This window comes from Ochotona princeps, chromosome 11 (assembly GCF_030435755.1).
Source record: "Ochotona princeps isolate mOchPri1 chromosome 11, mOchPri1.hap1, whole genome shotgun sequence".
Taxonomy (NCBI): Eukaryota; Metazoa; Chordata; class Mammalia; order Lagomorpha; family Ochotonidae; genus Ochotona; species Ochotona princeps.
The window spans coordinates 19,954,344-19,978,322 of NC_080842.1; the positions used below are offsets into that span (position 1 = coordinate 19,954,344).

The 23,979-nt window shown below is 47.5% G+C and overlaps 1 protein-coding gene and 1 non-coding gene across 2 annotated transcripts in view; one reads left to right on the plus strand and one right to left on the minus strand.

The window, feature by feature from the left end:
- Positions 1-23,736, plus strand: part of PDGFRL (platelet derived growth factor receptor like) — a 59,888-nt gene extending 36,152 nt beyond the window's left edge. The window contains exons 3-6 of the mRNA XM_004597825.2: positions 15,193-15,344; positions 20,385-20,678; positions 21,511-21,650; positions 23,333-23,736. Coding sequence (XP_004597882.2) covers positions 15,193-15,344; positions 20,385-20,678; positions 21,511-21,650; positions 23,333-23,521 — 775 coding nt within the window. The 3' untranslated portion in view covers positions 23,522-23,736. The remainder of the gene's footprint in view (positions 1-15,192; positions 15,345-20,384; positions 20,679-21,510; positions 21,651-23,332) is intronic.
- LOC118760032 (U6 spliceosomal RNA) lies at positions 607-713 on the minus strand. The gene has a single exon (XR_004996529.2). It is a non-coding gene; the product is annotated as a U6 spliceosomal RNA (small nuclear RNA).
- Positions 23,737-23,979: the final 243 nt, after the last annotated feature.

Below are 23,979 nucleotides of genomic sequence, written 5' to 3' on the forward strand. Positions count from 1 at the left end.
GACTCTTAGTTTCCTTTGCAGTGTAGAGGCTTCTTAGCTTGATGTAATCTCATTTGTTGTTGTTGTTGCCTGCGCTTCTGGTGTCTTTTCTAAGAAGTTTTTTTTTCCTATATATCTTGTAGAGTGTCACCAATATTTTGCTCTAGTAATTTGATGGTATCAGGTTGTAGATTAGATCCTTGATCCATTTAGAGTTTATTTTTATAAGAGGTATAAGATAATGGTCTTGTTTCGTATTTAATGTGTAAATCCACACTTTTCCTAGAACCAGTTGTTGAAGAGACTGTCGTCTCTCCTTGGGTAGGCTTTAAATCACTTGTCAAAAATTAGTTGACTGTAGATGTGTGGGTTAATTTCTGGGATTTCTATCCTGTTGCATTAATCAGGTCTGTTTTTGTGCCAATACCAGACTGTTTTGATTGCAACTGTCCTGGAGTACATCTTGAAGTCTGGTATTGTGATGCCTTCAGATTTTTGTTGTTGAAGATTGCTTTAGCTATCCGTGATCTCTTGCGTTTCCACATGAATTTCAGCATCATGTTTTCTATATTTGAGAAGAATGTCGGGTATTTTGATTGGGATTGCACTAAGTCTGTAAATTGTTTTCAGCAATATAGATTTTTCATGAGTTTGAGTGTCATTCTTGCACAGGGGCCATGCTAATCTTCTCTGTATCGTTCCAATTTTAGTATATGTGCTGCCGAAGCGAGCACAGCAATATGGATTTTTAATGATATTAATTCTACAAACCACATGGGAAGTTTCTTCATGTCTTGGTGTCTTCCAAGTGTTTCTTTAGTGTTTTATGTTTTCATTACAGACATCCCTCATGTCCTTGGGTAAATTTATCCCAAGGTATTTCAATTTTTTGAGCTATTGTGGATGGGACTCAACTTACAGGGTTCCCCCCACTCTCTGCCATGGAATTGTGTTTTGTATGCAAAGTATATTAATTTTTCTGTGTTGATGTCACATCCTGTAACTTTGCCAAACTCTTTTGAGTTCCAGTAGTCTTTTGGTTCCTCTATGTAGAGGATCGTGTAGTCTGCAAACAGGAATAGCTGGACTTCCTTCTTTGCAATTTGTATCCCTTTGATTTATTTTCTTTTTTAAAAAATGATTTATTTTTATTGGAAAGGCAGATATACAGAGAGAAGCAGATACAAAGAGAAAGATCTTCTGTCCACTGATTCACTCCCAAGTGGTCACAATGGCTGGAGCTGAGCCGATGCTAAGCCAGGAGTGAGGAGCCTCTTCTGTGTCTCCCAAAGCTTTGGGCTGTCCTCAACTGCTTTCCCAGACCACAAGCAGGGAGCTGGATGGAAAGTGGAACAGCTGGGACACAAACTGGTGCCCATATGGGATCCTGGTACATGCAAGGCAAGGATTTAGCCACTAGGCTATTATGCTGGGCCTTGATTTTTTTTCTTTTTAATAAATTTTACTTTTTCAATAATGATTACATGATTGATCAGGATGGGAAGGATTGAGGTTTAGGGAAAGTTGGGTTAATTCATTGCTTCCAAATCTGGCTAATTCTTGTTCCTGGGGCTACGGGAGAAACAAAGAGGGAACCACTCACGACTTTCCACACATCCCAATACCCAGGGATGAGGAACTGCCACCTCATAGCAATCCAGAGTCTCATTGTGTGCATATTCCAAGGGTTCTGTCCAAGTGGTTTGGATAGTTCTGAAATGCTGCCAATTTCACTGTTCCAAGGATGATGTCACCCTCTCAATGTTCATTGGCTGCATTCACCGAGTTTTTTGCTGTCACTGTTTGGGGTTGTTGTCCAGTTTGTTCTGTTCTTTCTTCTGCTACAGCGCCAGATGTGCTGCCATATTCTCCTTTTACAGCAAGGCTTGTGTCCACTGCTCCACCTTTTTCATTAAATAGAACATGTTCCTGCAGGCTAGTTCAAGGGCCCAGGCCAGGCACCCTAAGCATCACTGTATCCCCCACCTGGCACCCACCTAAGTAGGCAGGCCCAGGGACCAGGGCTAGGAGCCCCATGCCATTGCCAGATTCCCCACCCCCAGGGTTCATGAAACCAACACCCACCTAGAAGGCAGGCCCTAGGATCTGCGCCAAGTGACCCAAACTCTACCAATTCCCCCATCCCCATGGCTAAGGAACCCATTCCCCACCATACGGGTGAACCCCATGACTTGAGCCAAGCTACCAGAGCCCTATCAAATACCCAGTCCCTGGGATTCACGAACCTGGCCCCTGCCAGACCCAGGTTGACATGACTCATCTCACCTCAGCATCCTCAGTCTAACTGCGCAGCCTGGCCTATTCTAGTCTACCCCCTGGTCCAGCTCCTGTTGGTGGGTCCTACAGCCTATCCCAGCCCAGCCTGATTCCTGTCCCGATCCTAATGTGAACTGGCTGGTGTTGTGGCCTGATCTGGCTCCTCTTGCCCCCTATGCTGGTTCTCAGATCTGCCAGTGGATGTTATGTGTTGGCCCAGACTGGTCTGTCCCCAGACCTGACGCACATGTGCGCCGGTAGGTACTATAACCTGGCATGGTCTGGGCTGCTCCTTGCCTTGCTTGTTGTGCTTAGCTACAGAGGCAGCATCCTAACGAAGGAGTTTCGCAAGCTCCTCCTTCAAGTCTCCTCCCAGTGGCAGTTCTCATGCACTCCAGTGGGTCCTTGGCCCAGGATGACTTTGTCCACCTCCTGTCAATAAGAACAGTGGACTTGCTCAACTGGCTCACACCCATCCTGATTCTTGTTGGTTGTTGCAGTCCTGCAATACCTGGTCTGCGCCCAGACACAACTTTCACGTAGTTCAATGGGAGTCAAGACCTAGTCTGGCCTGTTCTACACCCAACCTGGCTCTCACGCACACCAGTGGGGGCTGGAGTCTAGCCCAATCTGATGTGCCACTGTACCAGTGCACACCCATGCCAGTGCAGTCTGTAGCCACGTACAGCCATGACTGCTGCCCTCAGTCCTACACTTGTTCTCATCAGTGGGAACCCCAACCCAACAGGGTCACCCCCACAGCTCCCCAGCAAGGCCTGACCCCATCCAGAGTTCTTGGGCAAGCCAACAGATTGCAGTTCCACAGAGGTGAGCCTACATTGCCCCCCCCCCCCCAGTTTCTGCTATCAGACCCGCTATTCTCACTCTTGTTCTCCCCTCCAAACCACTTTGGTGTCAGTTCCACACATACAAACACATGTTGTGGACTTATCTTTGGAAGTCCCTCAGCTGTAATTCCTAACTTGGGTATAAAAACCACAGGTCATCTCCCACTGCCACCTGTGCGATCCCATCATCCCCCCGTAAATCACGTCCTTCGAACCAAGAGGGTACACTGCCCAGTGGCCTGAGGGGCTTTGTCCAGCACCTTTGGCCGGGCTCTTCCAGAGGGAACCACGAGGCCCAGCTATAGGCACCCATGCGGGTCAAAAAACCTAGCCTCCAGGATGGGGTGGTCCTCAAGTCCTGCTGAGCTCCTCTCCCCCCAGGGAGCCAGTGTGCTCAGCTGTGTATACCTTCCCTGGGTTTGAAAAGCCCCCTGATTGATTTTCTTGCCTAGTAGATCTGTCTAGAACTTCCAGAAATGTATTGAATAGCAGTGGTGAGACTGTTTTTTGTTGGACTGAGCGAACCCCAGGTTTTTCTGTCCTACCTCTGCTGTTCTTGTATGTCCTCAAGCTTGTTGTTGAGGCTTACAGCTGTAGTTTTTGTTTGGCATATTGAATTCTTTATTTCTAGTATTTCTCTTTGATTTCTCTACAGAATCTCAGTCTCTGCTAACTCTGTCATGCATGATGAACAGATCTTTTTATATCAATATTTTTTGTGTGCTTTTAGATAATTCTGTGATCATTTGTTCTATTTTCAGGTATTTTTTTATCAATTTCTTTTTAAAAAATTTATTTTTATTGCAAAGTCAGATATACAGAGAAAGGAGACAAAGAGGAAGATCTTCCGTCCAATGATTCGCTCCCCAAGTGACTGCAATGGCCGGAGCTAAGCCAATCTGAAGCCAGGAGCCAGGAGTTTCTTCTAGGTCTCCCATGCGGATGCCTAGTCCCAAAGCTTTGGGCCGTCCTTGACTGCTTTCCCAGACCACAAGCAGGGAGTTGGATGGGAAGCGGGCTGACAGGATTAAAACCAGCACCCATATGGGATCCTGGCATGTTCAAGGCGAGGACTTTAGCCAGTAGGCTATCACGCCGGGCCCTATCAATTTCTTCATCTTCACACACTGGTGAAGAGTTGTGTCCTCCTTTTGCAAAGACTTAATGCCTTTGTTGTTTCCTGTGTTTTTGGATTACTTTTAGGTATCTTCATTGATGATATGTATAAATTATGGCTCTGTGGCTTGGTATTGTGATGGCTCCTTCAGTGGAAGTCCAGAGGTGTATTCAAGTCGAGGCCAGGGACTCTGGTCAGTGTGTAAGTGTGGGGTGAGAGTCCAGGATGACACCTGAGATGGATGTGGTAATATCCTCATTTGCTGACCAAGGGGAGGGAGTGATCATGACTGTCAGCATAACCACCACCAAACCTCTTGTGGTAATCCATGCCTGGGGTTAGCCTCCAGCAGCTCATGAACTACCGGGAATCTCGGTGGTGTCCGTGTAGGCACAGAATCCTGCTATAAGACACCTCAGGGGGGCCCGGCGGCTAAAGTCCTCGCCTTGAAAGCGCCAGGATCCCATATGGGCGCCGGTTCTAATCCCGGCAGCTCTACTTCCCATCCAGCTCCCTGCTTGTGGCCTGGGAAAGCAGTTGAGGATGGCCCAAAGCCTTGGGTTCCTGCACCCACCTGGGAGACCTGGAGGAGGTTCCTGGTTCCTGGCTTTGGATCGGCACAGCACTGGCCGTTGCGCTCACTTGGGGAGTGAATCATCGGATAGAAGGTCTTCCTCTCTGTCTCTCCTCCTCTCTGTATATCTGCCTTTCCAATAAAAGATAAATAAATCTTTTTTTTTGTTTTAATTATTTATTATTTAACTTCATTAATTACATTGTATTATGTGACACAGTTACATAGATACTTGGGTTCTCCCCCCCCCCAAACCCTCCCACCATGGTGGATTCCTCCACCTTGTTGCATAACCACAGCTCAAGTTCAGTTGAGATTCCCCCATTGCAAGCGTATACCAAACATAGAGTCCAGCATCTTATTGTCCAGTCAAGTTCAACAGCTTCTTAGGTATATCCTCTCTGGCCTGAAGACAGAGCCAGCAGAGTATCATCCCAGTCAATTGAAAGCTCCAACATACCATCAGCAAAAATTCACATCATTATGGAATTAATTGACATAGTAATGAGTAACCAATATGTTAAAAGTAAATGCGAGTTCCCAGCCACCTTCTGTGACCACCTCATTGACATTTCCATTTTAGTTTATATACAACATATAACATTCAAAACATAACATGTTATACATAACATCATATCATCTTAAATTAAGGCAAACATGTGGTATTTAACCTTTTGGGATTGGCTCATTTCCCTTAGCATTATGGTTTCCAGTTTGGCCCATTTGGCCACAAAGAACTGCGTTTTGTTTTTTTTAACAGCTGAGTAGTATTCCATGGAGTAGATGAACCATAACTTTCTTATCCAATCCTCTGTTGATGGGCATTCTGGTTGCTTCCATGTTTTTGCAATTACTGATTGTGCTGCTATGAGCATAGGAGTGCATGTTGGTTTCTCATAAAACAATTGTTCTGGATATATTCCTAGGAGTGCTATTGCTGGATCATACGGTATGTTGATTTTGAGTTGTTTGAATATTCTCCATACTGATTTCCATAGAGGCTGTACCAGCCTGCAGCCCCACCAGCAGTGGAGTAGGGATCCCTTTTCCCCGCAACCTCGCCAACAAGTGTTGTTGGTGCTTTTATTCAGGTGGGCCAGTCTTACTGGCGTTAGGTGGTACCTCATTGATGTTTTAATTTGGATTTCCCTTATTGCCAGGGAACTTGAGCATTTTTTCATATGTTTATTTGCCATTTGGGTTTGTTCCTTTGTGAAGTGTTTGCCCATTTCCCGTGCCCATTTCTTGAGTGGCTTGTTTGTTTTGACATTTTGGTTGTTTTGTAGTTCTTTGTATATTCTGGAGATCAGCCCTCTATCACCTATGTCGTGTGCGAAGATCTTCTCCCATTCTGTGGGTTGCCTTTTTACTTTGTTGATTGTTTCTCTAGCTGTACAGAAGCTTCTTAGTTTGATGAGGTCCCAATTGTTTATTTTGGTCTCGATTTCTACTGCATTTGGAGTCTTTTTTAGAAAGTGAGGGCCTACCCCTAAGTGTTGCAGTGTGTTTCCAACATTTTCTTCCAAAAGTTTGAAGGTTTCTGGATGTAGGTTTAGATCTGTTATCCATTTAGATCTGATCTTAGTGTATGGTGAGAGATGTGGATCTATTTTTTTGTTTCTGCAGGCTATTAACCAGTTGTCCCAACTGCATTTATTGAACAGACCTTCCCATTTGCCTGGATTGTCGTTTGTCTTTTTGTCAAAGATTATTTGGCTGTATCTGTGTGGGTTTCCTTCTGGTGTTTCTATTCTGCTCCATTGATCTTCCTCTCTATCTTTGTGCCAGTACCACGCTGTTTTGATAACCATTGCCCTATAGTATGTCCAGAGGTCCGGAACTGTGATTCCCCCTGCTAACTTCCTGTTCTTCAGGATGGTTCTATCTATCCGTGGTTTTTTGTGTTTCCAGATGAACCTTTGGATCATTGTTTCCAGTTCCATGAAGAATGTTTTGGGCAATTTGATTGGGATTGCGTTGAATGTATATAAGATAAATAAATCTTAAAAAAGAACCGTTCCCCAAGTTGGAGCATTAAAAAAAAAAAAAAAAAAGACACCTCAGGGAATTTTGGATCTTTTGGTTTTTGGTGTCAGTCTGATTGAATGTTCAGACTCGGCTCCACCTGGGTCACAGAATTCCTGTGGTCTTGGCGCTCAAGGTGCCCACAGTCACCAGGAACTGATGATAGCTGAGCACTGTGGGCCTGCCCTGCCCAGGAGTGTGCCGGCTATGAGTACTCTTCATGAGAAGGCGCTCCCCTCTGCTTATAGCAATGTGAAGTGGGTACACATGCCTGCCTCCCAGTGGGCAATGCTCCATTCTGTGGCAAGCTACCAGCACAGACTCAAAGTCTGTGGTGAGCCCGTTTGCCCTGCCCTTAAATTTCCAAAGTTCTGTGCATGCGCAGATTCCAGTAAATGCTAGAGCAGCTGCCCATCTTCACTGACCTCCAGGTGGTGTCATACCTCAGTCTGGTCCTCCCTGTGGCTCATTGTGGAAATGAAGGGGACACTTCCCTCATGATGATCTGTGGACTTCTGTCCCCTGTCCTGCATTCAGTCTGAAGCTGAAATTACCATGACCAGTGAGATTCTTCATGGGCAATGTTGCCTACAGTGCTGGGTTTCCATGGTAGATGCACAAAAAGCTACTGTACCCTCCCTGCCTTTAAAATGGCACTGACTCCTTCATGATCTGGGTGCCCAGGCCGTGGCTTGGGAAAAAGATATGTGAGCCTCTCCAGTGGAGGTCTGGGGACACCCTGCCCCCGGCTCTGGCAGTGGTCCAAGCCCGAAGTTAGTGTGGTCAGCTAGATTCAGTGCCACAAAATATCGCTGGCAACGCTGGCTGTGACATGGCTCAGCAACTGCAGATTCTTCCAGCGCAGGACAGTGGGGCCACTGGTGGTGTTTCTGCTGGCCACTGTGTGACTGTCATGTTCACATGTCCTCACGATGTGTCTCTGCTTTCCACAGAGTGCTTCTCGTTCAGGATTCTCTTGGACTTTCCCTTAAGAATCTGCTTTTTCCGCTTCTGCTCCACCAGCTTCCCTAGGTCAAAACCCACAAGTCTACTCCCTATTCAGCCATCTTGGAATCCCCAACTAGCAAATTTTATTATTGTGTTAGAGGCATTATCTTTCAGTCAAAATTGCTTTGGTTCATTTTAATCAGATAGAAGTTCATGCTCTTTTACTTAAAAATCTCCGTAACCCAATCTTCATGATGCTAAGGTAGACATTCTGCCACTTACTAGCTGGAAGACCTGGAACAAGTTATTTCTCTAAGCGTCTGTGTCCTCATCCTCTATCCTCATGATGTTGTGGCAACTAAAGGAACCATGAGCACAGCAGTGTCTAAAATGCAGGGAGCACCCGGGCTGTGGTGGGCACTGTTCTCACATTCTGGACTTAACTTGGAGAGCTGGTGCCTGGTTCTGCCAGAGTGACAGCTGCCTTCAGAGAGCCACACAGAGCCTCACTGCGCATGGTAGGAGCTCGCAGAGTTGGAAGGTTATGGGGCAACTGGGATTTGAATCTATAACTCCAAAGTCCATTGTCTTATTAGGTAGGAAGTTAGAAATTAACCTGTGTGATTGCGTGTGTGTGTGTGTGTGTGTGTGTGTGAGTGAGAGAGAGAGAGAGAGAGAGAGAGAGAGAGAGAGAGAGGGAGAGAGAGAGAGAGAGAGAGAGAACCTGTGGAAAAGAAAGGGAAGCAGCCCAGGACTTTGCGTCACACAGTCTTGCTCATACCCCAGTAACTTTACAGGTGGTTTTCAGTCTTTCCTCCAAGGCAAGCTCCTAGCGACAATCCTCTCTTCCCAGTGCCAGATGGCCTGTCTGGCCTGATAACACTGGGCTGTAAAACCTTCCCAGCCTTTCCAGGGAGGCACCTTTGGGAATTGCCTCTGCCTGGCGCCAGATGGGCTGCCCAGTCTGATAATATTGGGTAATAAAATGTTGGGAGGAGTATTCCATGTTGCACACAAGAAAACCTTTTGTCCAGGAGAAGGAGGTAGGGAAGGAGAAATGGCAGGAAGAACAGAGCCCTGTTCCCTTCACAGTCCCAGCAAGCATGCAAGCCTTGCTGTCAGCCCTTTCCTGTGAGGCCCGCCTGGTCTGGCAGGTATATTTCATCCCTCGGAGATCTCTGTTCTTGGCTGGGATGCGTTCCCTGCCTGGTGGGTGTAGTCTCTCCTTTCTACCATGTAACTTTGCCTTCCTCAGCCTCTATGGCTGGATACTCTCAGATTCTAACGAGGAACCCTTTCATTGCGATGGACGCCCTGTTCCATTAAACCCTGCTACCTTGCTTACCACTACCGCCTCTGCCTGATCCCCGGCCTGTGCCAAAACAGGAACCTCTGTTCCACGCATCTCTGCTGTATACAATCTGATGCTTCACAAGGCTGCTGCCTCTCATGACCACTGTTAATCAGTGTGAGTGCCAGCCAGCCAGCCATCCCTGCTAGACACAGATCTGCCTCTCTGGGGATCGCTATCTCCTGGATTGCATTCCCTTCTCCCAGGACCCTCCCCAGATGTTGAGGCGTATCCTGGTGATCCTCCTTGGAATCCTCATGGCACTGTAGACAGGGGAGCTTGGGAGCGGGAGACTCCGAACATATTTTTTCTTCTTTCTACATCAGTGCCTCCCATTTAATTCGAACTCATTCAGTATTTGTGGGATTGATGGATAATTATCTTAGAACCCAGAGCTTATCCCTGCCCTTGGCCTACAGGATCTAGCATGGGAGGAATGGAGATATGGGCTCCTGCACTCTACTGGATAACTGCCCCTACTGAGGCATCAGCTTTCTCCTTAGTTCTGTCCCAGCGTTTGGGCCAGCTCCAGAAGAGAGAACAGGTTGGGCTGAGTGCATGAAGCCTCTGGCCTTGACTGATGGCGCAGGACTCTTTGTATAGGCCATGGAGCTCATTGGAAGAGTCGCACAGAAGCCTCTGGCCTTGACTGGATGGCGCAGGACTCTTTGTATAGGCCATGGAGCTCATTGGAAGAGTCGCACAGAACCTTACATTTCAAACAGATGCTCTTTGAATCCTGGAGGGGCTTTCTGTGAAGCATCTGTACAAGCCTCAGTGAATCCTTGTGTCCTTGTCATGATACAGACTCGGCCCCCCAGCACCTTCCGTGGCATTCCAGCCCCCTACTGCCTGGGCTATGCAAGACCATTAGTAGGAATGGACATTTTAGATCCAGGCATTTAAATTGTAATCCTGCTGAATAATTTGTTTCCTGTTTCTGTTGTCTGCATAAAAGAGGGGGTGGGAAAATGCAGACATGTTTTCCTTCCTTCCACCCCCAAACCTACTAAAGATATTGCAAGCTAACTTCACAGTGGCCTTTGAGTTGGACCCCAGTGCTTTGAAATGCGCATTTGCTGTCTGGTAGGAATGGCCTCCTTCTGTCACTGCTGTGTGAGCAAACACTGGGCTTAGAAGAAATGCTCAGCAAATCTATACATTTCCTGCTGGTTCTGAACTCTGCAGGAGTGTGGCTAGGTACCAGGGGCTCCCAGGAAGACCGCTGCCTCTGTTTTCACTGAAACCCAGCTCCCTCCTTAAGATCAGTATTTATCTTTTGGTGGTTACTGAGACTTCCATACTTCCAAGTAACATTGTGTGTGTGGTTGGCATGGGGGGGGGCGGTCATGATTCAGTCTTAAAGGCACACACCCATTTCTGGAACCTCTGTGGCTTTCTGATGTTCTTCCCTCATCCTTCCTTCTGTTCATTTCATCTTTTTGTGCTGACCTTCAAGTTTTAAGTCTAAATTTTGCGCCTAACCTTATCTTTTTCTTTCTTAAATATCATTTACTTATTTGAGTAGAAGAGAGAAAATAACCAAGAGCTCCCATCTGATGGTTCACTCCTCAAATGCTTACAACAACCAGAGCTGGCATGGGGCAAAACTGGGAGCCAGGTACTCCGTCTGTTACCAGAGACAACTAGAATAGATATGCTGATCTCCCTGGAAGGAAATGTCAGGGGCTTGTGTGTTCTCGTAGCCCGCTAACGCATAACCTGCAAGCACCAGCATCCCATATGGGCACTGATTGCATCCCATATGGGCAGCTGTCCTGGCTGCTCCACTTCCAACCTAGCTCTCTGCTTACCAGCTGAAACAGCAGCATAGGCTGACCCAAGCCCTTGGACCCTGTACCCACGTGGAAGATATGGAAGAAGCTCCTGGCTCCCAACTTCAGATCGGCTCAGCTCTGGCTGTTGCGGCCATTTGGGGGATGAACCAGTGGATGGAAGACTCTCCTTCTGTCTCTGTAAAAATCTGCCTTTCAGACAGAGAGAAATATCACAAAATAATTTCATACATGAGACTGATTGGTAGTAAGCCAGCCAGTGATGCTGAATGAAGAGAATTACCTGGCAGGCCAGGAGAGTAACTCAGCCAAGCACCTCATGTTGTCTGTCTTTAGACTGAAGTTCATGCGTGAATGGGCCCATTGACTTCTCCCACCCCCCCACCCCCCGCCCCGCTCTTCCATGCTTTCCAGGTGTGACACTCGTGAGATTTCTCCCAGAGCTTTATTACCCTGGTTCTGGACTAGGATGAGTCCCTTGGGACATCTCCAGAAAAGAGCCTGGAACTCTACCTAGAAGTTATCAGACATGGGCAAGACTTGGGATGTGCACATGCCCAGTATGCTGCTAAGGCTGCATACTGGTCCCACATGAACCTCCCAGGTTCTGCTCCTCTTTTGCACTTGGCCTAGTGTGGACCTTCCCACGAACAGCTCAGTCTCCCCTACAAGCAGCAGGCACATTCGCCTGCACCAGGACCCGCTGCCTCCGAGGGTATGCTTCGGCCGGAAGCTGGACCAGGAGTCTGTTTTATCTCCTTTGAATCAGACCCGTGTTTCCAGCTTCCCACAGGATACACATACTAAATGATCTATATTTACTCCCAAGTTGAAGTTCCTCAGGTTGAATTCATCGTTTTGCCTACCCAAGTCTACTTTCTGCTTGCTCCTAGCCATTCCATTGCTGCCAGAGAGACCATTATTGTACAAACAACATGTACAAACCAAAGTACACACAGTGTGGTCGTTCCTGGTATATCTCTCTTCTGCCCCCATACGCTAGGTCCCTGTAAAATCCTCCAAAAGTCAGCGCTTGCGTGTGCTCTGTTGCATCGTCCACACCCAGCCTGCACCCCAGCACCCAAAGCAGCCTCCCGGGCCTTTTCCTCTTCTTCCACTCCAGTTCCTTCTGTTCACACCCCTGCCAGGCTGGTCACCTCACTTCCTGTCTCCAAAACTGAGGGTGGTTCCTCATGCTTGTTGAGTAAACTGTGAAGCCCTCTTCATTTTCTCAACAACATGCCATGACTCCCAGCTGCCTGTTCTGTCTCCTGTGATGAACGGAGCAAGTCCTTAGCACCTCCCAGCCACTGTCCTGAGGCCCCAGCAGACAAGGTCCCTAGTTATCCTCACTGAAGTTTTCTCAGCAAGCCAGTAATGCTGGGTGCCCCTGCCGTGCCCTCTAAAGTCCCAGTTCACCTCTTCCTCAAAGCAGTCTGCAACCTTTGCAGGCCACAGTGAAGCAGCCTTCTCAGAATCCCTGTCATTATTGCTGTAAGAAGCCATCCAGTGATTCTGCAACCTGTTTGTGAATATTAGTTTTAACTTTTGTGTTCCCCTGTTTTCCATTGCAATAGCATATGCCTGAAGCAGGGTACTTCTAAGGAGGTCTGTAAAGCTCAGTTTTGAAGGTTCAAGGGCATATTTCCACCATGGGGTAGGCTCTGGTGAACGGCATGGTGACAGATTCCTTGGCAAGACAGGAAGTCGGAGAGAGAAGGGCCGTGTCGTGGGAAGCGACTGACTGCAGCAGGTGCTGCTGGCCGGGAAAGCTTTCCCAGAGCACACGGAAAGCAGGGCCAGGGTTATGGAGCGTACTGCAGGGGCAAGTGGGCCAGGCAGGAGGTGATGACCGCTGCCGCACAGATCGCAGTCTCTGGAGTCCCACTTGCAGTAGCTGTCCCTCCTTAGAATGACTGTTGCCTTACATTTGCAAGGGGAAGCCAGAGGTTGTCTATTTCAATACAAACTATGATGCAAGAGGCATAGGGGTGACTGTAATATTTTCTCGGTTAGGGTGAGTTTTCTGTGGTCCAAGAGATTTTGCCAGGGAGGTGATCTGCATCTCTGGGTGCAGCGGGGAGCTTATCTATGCTTTGTAGTAGGGAACTCCACCAATTAATTGCCCTGGGACCAGCTTCTGCAGGGCGGTCTTGATCTTAAATAACAGCCCTCCTGTGAGAACTAACTAGAGTTCTGTAAGACCTACCTTCAACTCTTTCGGCCTCCTACTGACCCCTGCCTCTTAAATGTTTCCCCTCTTACATCATAGTTGGAGATCAAGGTCCCAACACGTGGAACCTTGGGGGAGAGAGAAGGGAGCTGGACACACTTAACCACATCCAAACCACAGTAGTTTCTGCTAACTACACTGTCATTTCCTTAAGGGCCACTGCTTTTTATCTGTTGTTAACCATCATCCTTGGCACTGCATGCAAATGATTAGTGCTCACTACTAACCTATAATTATGTGTAATTAAGTTATAGTGAGGATAATGCAATAAGCTAGGCATCATGCTAGGCATGTGCATGTTCTTAGCTGATGAGTGGCTATTCAGGACACTTGTAATTGACTTAAGACTTGCCTAGTTGTTCGCTAGCTCTGGGACTCAAGGGAGTCACTCCTGCTGGGACTCAGTTTTCTCATCCACAAAAAGGAGAGCTGGATGGGCCCAGTGCGATAGCGTAGTGGCTAAAGTCCTCACCTTGCACACGCTGGGATCCCATATGGGCTCCGGTTCTAATCCCGGTGGCCCCGCATCCCATCCAGCTCCCTGCCTGTGGCCTGGGAAAGCAATTGAGGACAGCCCAAAACCTTGGGACCCTGCTCCCACGTGGGAGACCTGGAAGAGCTCCTGGCTCCTGGCTTTGGATTGGTGTAGCTCTGGTCATTGCAGCCGCTTATGGAGTGAACTCTCCTTCCTGTATATCTGCCTTTCCAATAAAAATAAATTAAAAAGAGAGAGAGAGAGAGAGTGCTGGATTCCTGCTTCTCCAGCTGGCTTGCGTTTCTAACTTCATAGTTCAATTCAATTTCAATGAACTCATGTTTGAGGACTCTACTGTGTGCTCTGCACAGACGTGTGTTCAGGGAATACTAAACTAACATGGTAGAGTCGCAGCCTCTAGTGTAATGACAGGAAGCCCGAGGTATCGGAGGGATAGAGAAGCTGGGAGCCGATGACATCAGTTGAAAGGGAGGAGACTGCTGGGAGTTGGGTCTAATTAGAAGCTTCCTGAAGGAGGAGGGATTTCCGTTGAGTTTAAAGGAAGCAGGAGATGGAGTGGGAGTGCAGAGGCACCTCTTGGGAGGACTGTGGGCAAAATAAGCTCTTCAGTAGTGAACCAGGACAGGGCTGTGTTGAGGACCAGCTAGCCAGACATTTTGTCGTGTGCTAAATTTAGAGTGGTGACCTTATTATTGCTGCGAGCTAACAGGAGACTCTTGACTACATCAGGAAAGTATGTGGGTCTCTAAGAAGGAAATATTTGGATATGTGAAATGAAGCCTTGTGTTAAAAGTATTATAAACATTGCTTTTGTCCTATTTCCACTGTAGGAATGACACATCCTGGTTCCTGCCACAATATAGCTAATTACCACTGCAACGGGCCCACTCTCCTGTTTAATGATAACCCAGATCTTTGTCTCCTCATTGCAAAACTGAAGAAGTTTGCAAGTCAATTTGCCAGACAGCAAGATAGAAATGTGAGAGAGAAAATAGAGAAGACTGTCTCCCTGGGGCTCAGTGCCTGTGCATTTAGCCCTGAAGGGAGCTTCTATTAATGTGACAAAGTAGCATGATCCAGCAGATCGCAGGCTTAAATTCACAGAGCCGTCCTTACGCTAAGGGGCGTTTTGACAGCTGGATGGACACTGCTCTGTGCTTCATTCATGTGGCTGGTTCTTAGATGAACTCCTTAGGCTGCTAGATGCTAAAGGCAAAACCAGCCCCAAGCTTCCCAGCCGAGCCAGAGGGGTGCATTGTTCATGTCCCCATGATTTTACCCACAGAAACCCCGGCTCTGAGGTCAAAGAGCTTCCTCTCCTTGGAAAACACAATTGTGCTGGAAAGGCTTCTCTCTTTGCCTTCCCTTATACTCCTGTGTTCCCCAAACACCGTCCTGTGTAACTTGGTGCCACCGGAGAGAGGGCATGCCAGTCTGTCCTGCATGGCTGGGTATTGACGTCTGAGAACAATGGAGCAGAGTGACAATAGAGGGCCCTGGCTAGCTCAGATGTGCTCTGAGTTCCCGTCATTGCTCTCTCGTCCACAGCGTTAAGCAGCTCGAGCGCTATGGCCAGCTGACCCTGGTCAACTCCACCGCGGCCGACACTGGGGAGTTCAGCTGCTGGGGGCAGCTCTGCGACGGCTACATCTGCAGGAGGGACGAGGCCAAGAAGGGCTCCACCTACATCCTCTTCCCAGGTGAAACGCTGAGTGCGTTAGGGGACGTCTTCAAAGTGCTGGACCTGTGAGCAAATAGAAAACAATGATACTGCCAACATTAATTATTCACACAAGAAAATTCATGGAAACCTTATAACAACCCATTTTGTTTTCTTGATAGAAAAATTGAGGCTTGGGAGAAAGAGTAAGTAGTCCTTAAGGTCACACAGAAGGGAAGTGGTGGCGCCAGGATTCAAACACAGGGTTATCTCATTCCAGATTGTGTGCACGCACTGTCCGATATGCTAGACGCACGTGGCCACTTTGGTATAATTGAGAGTTAATTAAAATTAAGGCTTATTTCCTGTGTCCTACTTGCCCGGTTTGCAGGTCATAGGCAGGTCCCAGTGCCTGGCTGGTGGAGAACATTTCCACCACTGCAGCAGGCTCCACTGGAAAATGCTGCTGGTGACTTTTTAAATTTAAATATTTATTTGAAAGGCTAAGTAACAGAATGATATATCTATCTATCTATCTATCTATGAGAGAGAGAGAGAAAGAGAGAGCACTTTCATTTGCTGTTTTATTCCCCCAAATGGTCATAATGGCCAGGGATTTGCCAGGCTAAACCCAGGAGTCAAGAACTCCATCCGGATCCCCAAAGCGGGTGGCAAGGGCCAAGTACTAGGGTCATCATTGCCGCCTTCCAAGGTGTGCCTTGACAGGAGGTTGGATAGGAAGTGGAGCCGCTGGGATTTGAACTTCTGCTTCAGTATGGGATGCCAGTGTCACAGGCAGTGCTTAACCCACTGCACCACCCAACACCAACTCCTGCTGCTGATTTTTCATCACCACACTGCAGAACTTGTGATCTCCTTTCTGGAACCTCCACAGTTAAAGAATGCTCTCCCAACAACTTCCTTCATGTCTTCCTATGAGCATTGTGAACTGAGGTTTGGGGGCAGGATGGGCAGAGGCTTCGGCCTGTGTGGCTCTGGTGTCAGTCGTGGCCCTGGGTGTGCAGGTCAGAATGGGGATCTCTTGCTCCCTGTAGTGGGAGCTACGTGTTTGTACTTTGACAACCAGGTGTTGCAGAGGAGTCCCTGGCCGAGCCACCCCGCAGGGCTCTGGGAGGTTGAGATGAAGTTCTCCGAAAGCTTCAGAAGTCAGGAAGAGTGCCGAGGAATCTGGCCTGCTCCCGTTCCTTGGGCCTCTGTTGGTCAGGCCATTTCAGGTGAGGCCAGAATGTCAGTGCCAGGACTTTCAAATTTTATTTTTAATGAATGTATAGTCTTTAAAAATATATTTTGATTGGAAAGTCAGATTTACAGAGAGGAGAGACAGATCTTTCAGCCTCTGATTCACTCCCCAAATGGCCACAATAGCTGGAGCTGAGCCAATCTGAAGCCAGGAGCCAGGACCTTCTTCTGAGTCACCCATATGGGTGCAGGGTCCCAAGGCTTTGGGCTGTCCCTCTACTGCTTTCCCAGGCCACAAGCAGGGAGCTGGATGGGAAGTGGAGCAGCTGGGACACAAACCGGCACCCATATGGGATCTTGGCGCATGCAAGGTGAGGACTTTAGCCACTAGGCTATCGTGTTGGGTCCTGGGGCCAGGACTTCTATGGGAATTATCTACCTCCCAAGGCCATCTGCCTTTCAGACCTGGTGTGATTTAGGACTGCAATCCTAAAAAATGATGATTTTAAAAAAACATTTATTTGAAAGGTCAAGTTAGGATGAGACACATAGAGCTCTTCTATCCATGGGTTTACTTGCAGTGGCCAGTGTTGGGCCAGGCCATAGGCAGAGGCCAGCAGCTTTCTCTCTCATTTGGATGCAGGAGCTCAGGCACTTGGGCAATCCTCTGTTGGCGTCCCAGGCACATTATCAAGGAGATGGGTTACTGCAGCAGCAGGGACTTGAACCATTGGCCATATGGAATGCTGGCATTGCAAGTGGCAGCTTGATCAGCAACCCATAATGCCAGCCTTGACCCAAATGTTCTTATGCTCTGAGCATTAATTAAGGTTTTAGCAGGGTCTCATGTGGGAAGGTACTTCAGGAAGTTCATGGATGGGGCCAGCACAGGGCAGGCTCTTCCTCCACTTGCAGAACCTGGTATTTCATATGAGCACGAGTTCTAGTCCTGGCTGCTCCATTTCCAATCCCTGCTAATGTCCTTGGAAAGCTGTAGAGGATAGCACAAATCCTTGAGCCCCTGCACTCAACATGGGAGACCTAGAAGCCCCTAGCTCCCCACTTTGGACTGACCTAGCTCTGGCCCTTGTGGCCATTTGGGGAGTGAACCAGTGGATGGGAGAGCGCGTCCTCTCTCCCACTTTCCTACTTCCTCCATTCCTCTTTCTCTGCCTTTCAAATAAGTAAGTTTTTAAGAAAAAGATCATGGAAAATGGCATTTAAAAAGTAAATATATTCTTTTTTTCTAAAAGTAAATCTATTCTAGCACAAAAAGTTTGAATTCCATGTCATTTTTTTATGTGTATTCCCATGAACTTTTTGAACCACCTTTGTATTTTCTTCTTTCCCAAATAGTTCGTTTGACAGAAAGATGAGGTAGCAGGGCCGTGCCACAATTCTAGAAGCAGCTAAGATTCCATAATATTATTAGAAAATAAGTAAACGCCTCTTTTCAAAACTTGTTTTATTTATTTGAGAGAGTGAGAGAGCGATCGATTGATCAATCCGTGTTCCATCTACAAATTAATTTCCAAAATGTCCACAAGAGCCAGACCAAAGCCAAGAAGCCAGAACTCCGTTTGGGTCTCCTGGTGCGGGCGACAAGGCCCAAACACTTGGGCCACCTTTACAGGTGTATTGTTAGGGACCCAGATCAGAAGTGGAGCTGCTGGGACACAAGCCAGTACTCCAACATGGGATGCTGGTCTTGCAAGTGTTGGATTAACCCACTGTGACACAGTATTGGTCCTTTATTGAAGTTTGAGCTGATGGCTTCCCTTGATCAGAATTTCTTATTAGAGCCTGAGGCCCCTTGGAGTACTGAGGGCAGATCCTCTTTCCTGAAAGCCTCATGTGAACTAAAGGAAGGCTAGTCTATTTTGTGGCTCAGGGAAGCTGTGTTTTAAAAGGGAGGTTACATAATGTGTTGTATCACTTTCTCATCTCTCAGCACCAAGCTAAGAACACATTTGGGCGTTCAGCATAGGCTTTAGCAATGTGCTTTTCAAGCCAGGACAAGCTGTTAGAGGAGCTGAGATTCCTGGTGCTGGCTTTGGACTCTCTGAACATACGCTTCCCAGCTGTCCATGCAGAGAAATGTCTGCTTTCATTATGTCTGTATGTTTCCTAGAGTTTTTGGTTGAAAGCACTGTAGAGGCTTCTTTGGGAAGCTGGCATTGATTTGTGACATTTTGGATTGAGTAACTGCCACATGTATGCCTTTTATCTTTATCCAAGGGGATGAGGGAGGGGTTCTCTCCCTCTCATTTTTTATTGTAGAATAGCATACATAAAGAAAATGACTCAAATGCTAAGCATATAGCTCAATAAATTATCCTCAAGTGAACAAACAAAACACCACCCAGACAGATCAAAGATGAGAACATAGCCAGCCATAGGGCTTTCTCCTTGGAAAAGGCTGGGGCTCTGATTGTCACATGAGGGAAAATGACATCAATACATATTTACTACATATGGGGTTTGGTATAGTTTGGATTTAAGATGACAGCCTACTAACTGTAGTTTTTTGGAAATCCGAAATCCATGTATTTAATTTTTCATCTGCAGGAGTACATGTAAATATATTTGCAGAAGACAAATAATGTGTAATTTTTAAAGTGAATTTTGACCTTTTTTTTCCCCTCTAGATGGAAGCTAATTGTTAAAGCTACTAGTGTTGTCTCTTCAGGGCATGTGTTGCCATACAGGAAGTAAAGTGCCATGGTTTGTGGTCTGAAGTCTGATGAGTTCCTTAGTTTCCAGGCTTACCTTGCTGGTTCAAATGACTCTACCTATTCTTCAATTGGAGCCATCAGAAAATTCTTAGCTCTTTTGCCAAAGAGGTATTTAATAGGGGATGAAACACATAAGGATGGTGTCATATAGTCATGTGGACTTGGTATGAATAGCTGGGTGTCAGGCACAGCATGAATAAAGCTGCCTGCGAATCAGTACATTGGATAGTAGCACAAGTCACCTTCTCTGATGCAAAGGCTGACAAAGTTGGCCACTTGAGGGGTGATGGCATTCCATTTTCTGATCAAAGAACCAAGAGGAAAGGCCTCCAGGTTAGTGAGCCAGCTGCTCAGGGCTGAAGGACTTGGGGCCCATGAAGACATCTGACAGAGTGTCCAGGAATTCTGTCCTCAACCCAAGACTTCACACACATGGGGTACAAACGCAGCCAGTACAGAAAGCCAAGGGTAACTATTGGTTTCAAGAATATTTCAGACAAAACATAGGAAATAATATAACATGTATTGGGGCATGATTTGTTCCAGACATTTCTCTCACCAATTATATAGCTCTCACAGAATGATCTAGAAAAAGAAAAACGTTTTAATGTGTGTGTGATGCCTAAGCCATGAACAGAACATTCAAGAAGCTTAACCTAGAGTGTCTGGACTGTCCTAAATAGTCAAAATAAGCCACTCCTCCTTTCTCCAGTTCCTGAGACAAAAAGATGCTTTCTTCTGGAGCTTACAGAAGTAAGGTGGGATGAACAGCAGAGGCAGTAGGGCAGGGTGAGAGGGTGGCAGAGGGGGGTCACATGGGTGGTGGTCCTGCTTAGCCCAGAGCTGAGATCAGCAGGTTTCTCCTGCCCTGTTCCATTGCATCCCACCACCTTGGCAGACAGGAGTCCCCTGGCCGTGGCTGAGGACAGAGTACAGATGTCACTGAGCTGGGCGTCCCAGAGGAGCTAAGATCCTTCTAGGATGAGAGTCACTTTCAGCAGCCTCTAGGGCTGCTTTCTCCAGCTGCTTCAAGGGTTTAAAAGCACTTTCCCCTTAAGGAAGTCTGTCTCCTAGCCTGCTTCCTCATTGTGGATGCCCATCCTGTGCCCTGGGCATGAGTCCTAACCCTGTCTTTCCCTTCACAGAGAAAGGAGAACTCTTTGTGCCTTCTTCCAGCTACTTCGAGATTGTCTACTTGAACCCAGACAGGCAGGCTGTGGTTCCTTGTCGAGTAACTGTGCTGTCTGCCAAGGTCACGCTCCACAGTGAGTTCCCCGCCAAGGAGATCCCAGCCAACGGGTCGGACATTATTTATGACCTGAAGAGGGGCTTTGTGTATCTGCAACCCCATTCTGACCACCAGGGGGTGGTCTATTGCAAGGCTGAAGCCGGAGGCAAGTCTCAGATCTCCGTGAAATACCAACTGCTCTATGCGGAGGGTGAGTCTGTTAATCCTGGGGCTGCCTCTCCATCATTACTCACACACTGGTGTCAGCTACTGGCTGTGCCTACCTGTAGACCAAATAATGAGGCACAGAACACCATTCAGAAAGGCTCTGCTGTACTGCCTCTTCTAGAATGTGCTATATCTTCACCTGTAGCTCTGACCCAACACCCATTGGATCCTTCCACATTCCCTCTTCTGCCCTGACCAGCCAGCCCTCTGTATCCAACCTCCTCGCAGAACAGACTCACAGCCACTTTTTCAACCAAAAATCTTTTGTCCATCTGCTCCAGTCCTAGAGATGGGTGCAGTTCTTGGGTTCGTGCCCTTTGCCCTGAGCTCCTGGTCCTCAGAGGCTGTGCTATGGTGGCCCCACCCACACATACTCCTCTCCCTTCCCATCATGACACACACTAAAGGTCCTGACACTTGGGCCACTGTCTTCCTCCTCACTCTGTGCCCTTCTGCCTTCACCTTTCCATTCACATCTGCAGACTGGCTTGTCTGAGGATGGGCAGCCTCGGATCTCAGGCCATTGCTACTCCTTTGGTGTCTTCTTAGCTCCCTCACTGCACTGGACTTGTTTTTCCCCCTAGTACCTTCTTCCCCCTCACGTGACCCCCACAGGCCTGCTAGACTCCTCCCTTACTTGCAAGCGTGAGGACCTGGGAGGTCTGCAGGACTCCCTCAGCCAGGGTCACCAACATGGACACATATAAATAGCATCAAAGGAAATCAAAGCTAGTGAGGCAACAAGTGGACCAGAGAGCAGAACCCGTCAGTAGGGTGGTCTTCTGTGTCATGCCCATGCTCCTGCTTCCTTCCAGTTCCCAGTGGTCCTCCATCGACCACCATCCTGGCGTCGTCCAACAAAGTGAAAGGTGGGGACAACATCAGTGTGCTCTGCACTGTGTTGGGGGAGCCCGACGTGGAGGTGGAATTCAGGTGGATCTTCCCAGGGCAGAAGGTAAGCGCCACACCCTGGTTCCAGCCAGCCCTTGTCACTCAGCTTGGACTCCTCCCAGGGTGGCACAGGCCCTGACTTTAAGGAGTGTGTGGGACTATCTGAGGGGCCAGCACCTGCTTGTTTTCCACTCAGAGTTTTCAGTATGTGACCAGACATGTTTTCGAGAAGCAGCAGGGAAAGGAAAGCTTGTCCTCAGCGCAGTCCTCTTCAAGCGTAGCTGTTCCTGACATCCTGAATGACCATCCTCCCTTTCCTCCCACCCCAATCCTCAGTTGAGTCTACCGTGGCCCATCCACTCTGCAATCCTTCAGTGTTCTCTAGGCAACCTGAGGCCTGTGGGGAGCAGCGGTGAGCAGATGTCCCCCAGTGGGAATATGAGCATGGGCCCTACCTCGGAGGTGCTACGAGGGTAGGTCTGTTTTTAAATAGACTTCCCATAAAAGCAGCTATGGCATATTTAGCCTTTGTACATGCCCTGCTCACTAAATTAAGCAGCTTGGTCATCAGTGTGGAATAATCCCTTTGTGGCCAGAAGTTACCTGTCCTCCTGAGACATGCACTGGAGTAGCCCATACAGTTGTTTCCTAGGGACTGTGACTGGTGGAAAATAACTCCCCTTGGAGATGAGCATGGGGTAGCCTCCTGGCGCTTTGAACTTGTTTTCCAAAATGCACACTTAGAAAACTAATGCTTTTCAGCAGAGAATTGCTTTCTATTGCAAGTTTTATGAATAGAAAAGTTATTTAGTAGTATTTACAATATTAGCGTTGTTACATCAATTCAGAGGACATTATACCAATGTGGGTGGGAACATCTTGAAAGTGACCGTCTCACTTTAAAAATCCCTAGATGATAAATACTGCTTATTTGTTAAACTTTATTTGAAAGGCAAACTGAGGGAGAATAGAAAGTGAGATCTTTCATCTGGTTCACTCCCTGAATCCCTGGGACTAAGCTGGTGGAAGCTGGGAGCCTGGAGCTGCAGCTGAGTTTCACACAGGTAGCTGGGCCCCAAGTACTCTATCTTCTGATGCCTTCCCGAGCACTGTAGCCGTGAGCTGGATTAGAAGCAGAACAGCCAGCATTCAAACCACTACCCACTTATGAAGCCAAAGTCCCCAGCAGCTGGAGCTCCTGTGTCCCCAGGTCAGCGCCCACCAGGGTGTTACCTTCTTCATCCTGGGTGCTGTTTTCCCTGCCACTGTCCTATGGCACAGCTGCCAGCTGAAACTTCTCCTGCAGAGCTGAACAACTTGTGGCTCTTACTGGCTTGCACAGTAAGTGAGCGCTTCGGGCTTCTGATTTTAAATCCTGTTAGGATCATTTAGCTAAGGGACAAAAGTGGACAATGTCCAAATGGGGTAGTGAAAGTTTGTGTTTAAACCAACTCTGCTTTCTTGGGGGCTCTAAAAGAATATATGGTATATTTAGTAGAAATGTTTAAAGGGGGGGGCGGACAGGATGTGTACCATGCAGCTTATTTGAAATTCTTGACTCCACTTGAGAAAATACATTCTCAGATAGAAAAGCTCCCACAGCCCATCAGCTGCACGTGCTGAGACATCTCTTGGGAGCATATGCTTTGAAAGGTGCCCAGTGGTGCTGGGGGCATGGGACATGTTCATGCTGCTCATAACCACTTATTCATTGGTGTCTCATTCTGTGCTGGTGTCATTCAACAGGATGAGAGGCCAGTGACAATTCAAGACACCTGGAGGCTGATTCACAGAGGCCTGGGCCACACCACCAGGAGCTCACAGAGTGTCATCACAGTGGAAAACTTTGAGACCATTGATGCAGGGTACTACATCTGTACTGCTCAGAATCCCCAAGGACAGACAACGGTGGCTACCACGGTTGAGTTTTCCTGAATGAGAAAGTTAAGTACAGTCAACTGCTAGGAAGCCCGTTTGTATCCAACCTGCTGCTTCAGGGTCTTTGTATGGAGTGCTTTGCTGGGGACTCAAGTGAGTCAGACCCAGACTTCCAAGCTGGAGGTCATCAGTCTATAAGAGTGGTAACCTAACAGAAAGCACGCATTTTGATTTCTTACCTGTTTCTAGTTGTTATACGAAGAAAGTATATATATATATATATATAAAAACCTTATATAATCATCTCTATTAAATGAGCAAGATTTTATTAAAAAAAAAAAGCTAGATGTCTGCTTTTTAAGTTGGCTCAAAATTCATCCACCAGATCTTGTTGGCATTCATCAATGGGTGGAAGTCTAGTATTCTCTGATGTAAGAGGCACAACACATGAGAACTTAAATATTCGGTGGGTGTGTGGTATAGTGGTTAAGATGCTGCTTATGTCAGGTTATCTC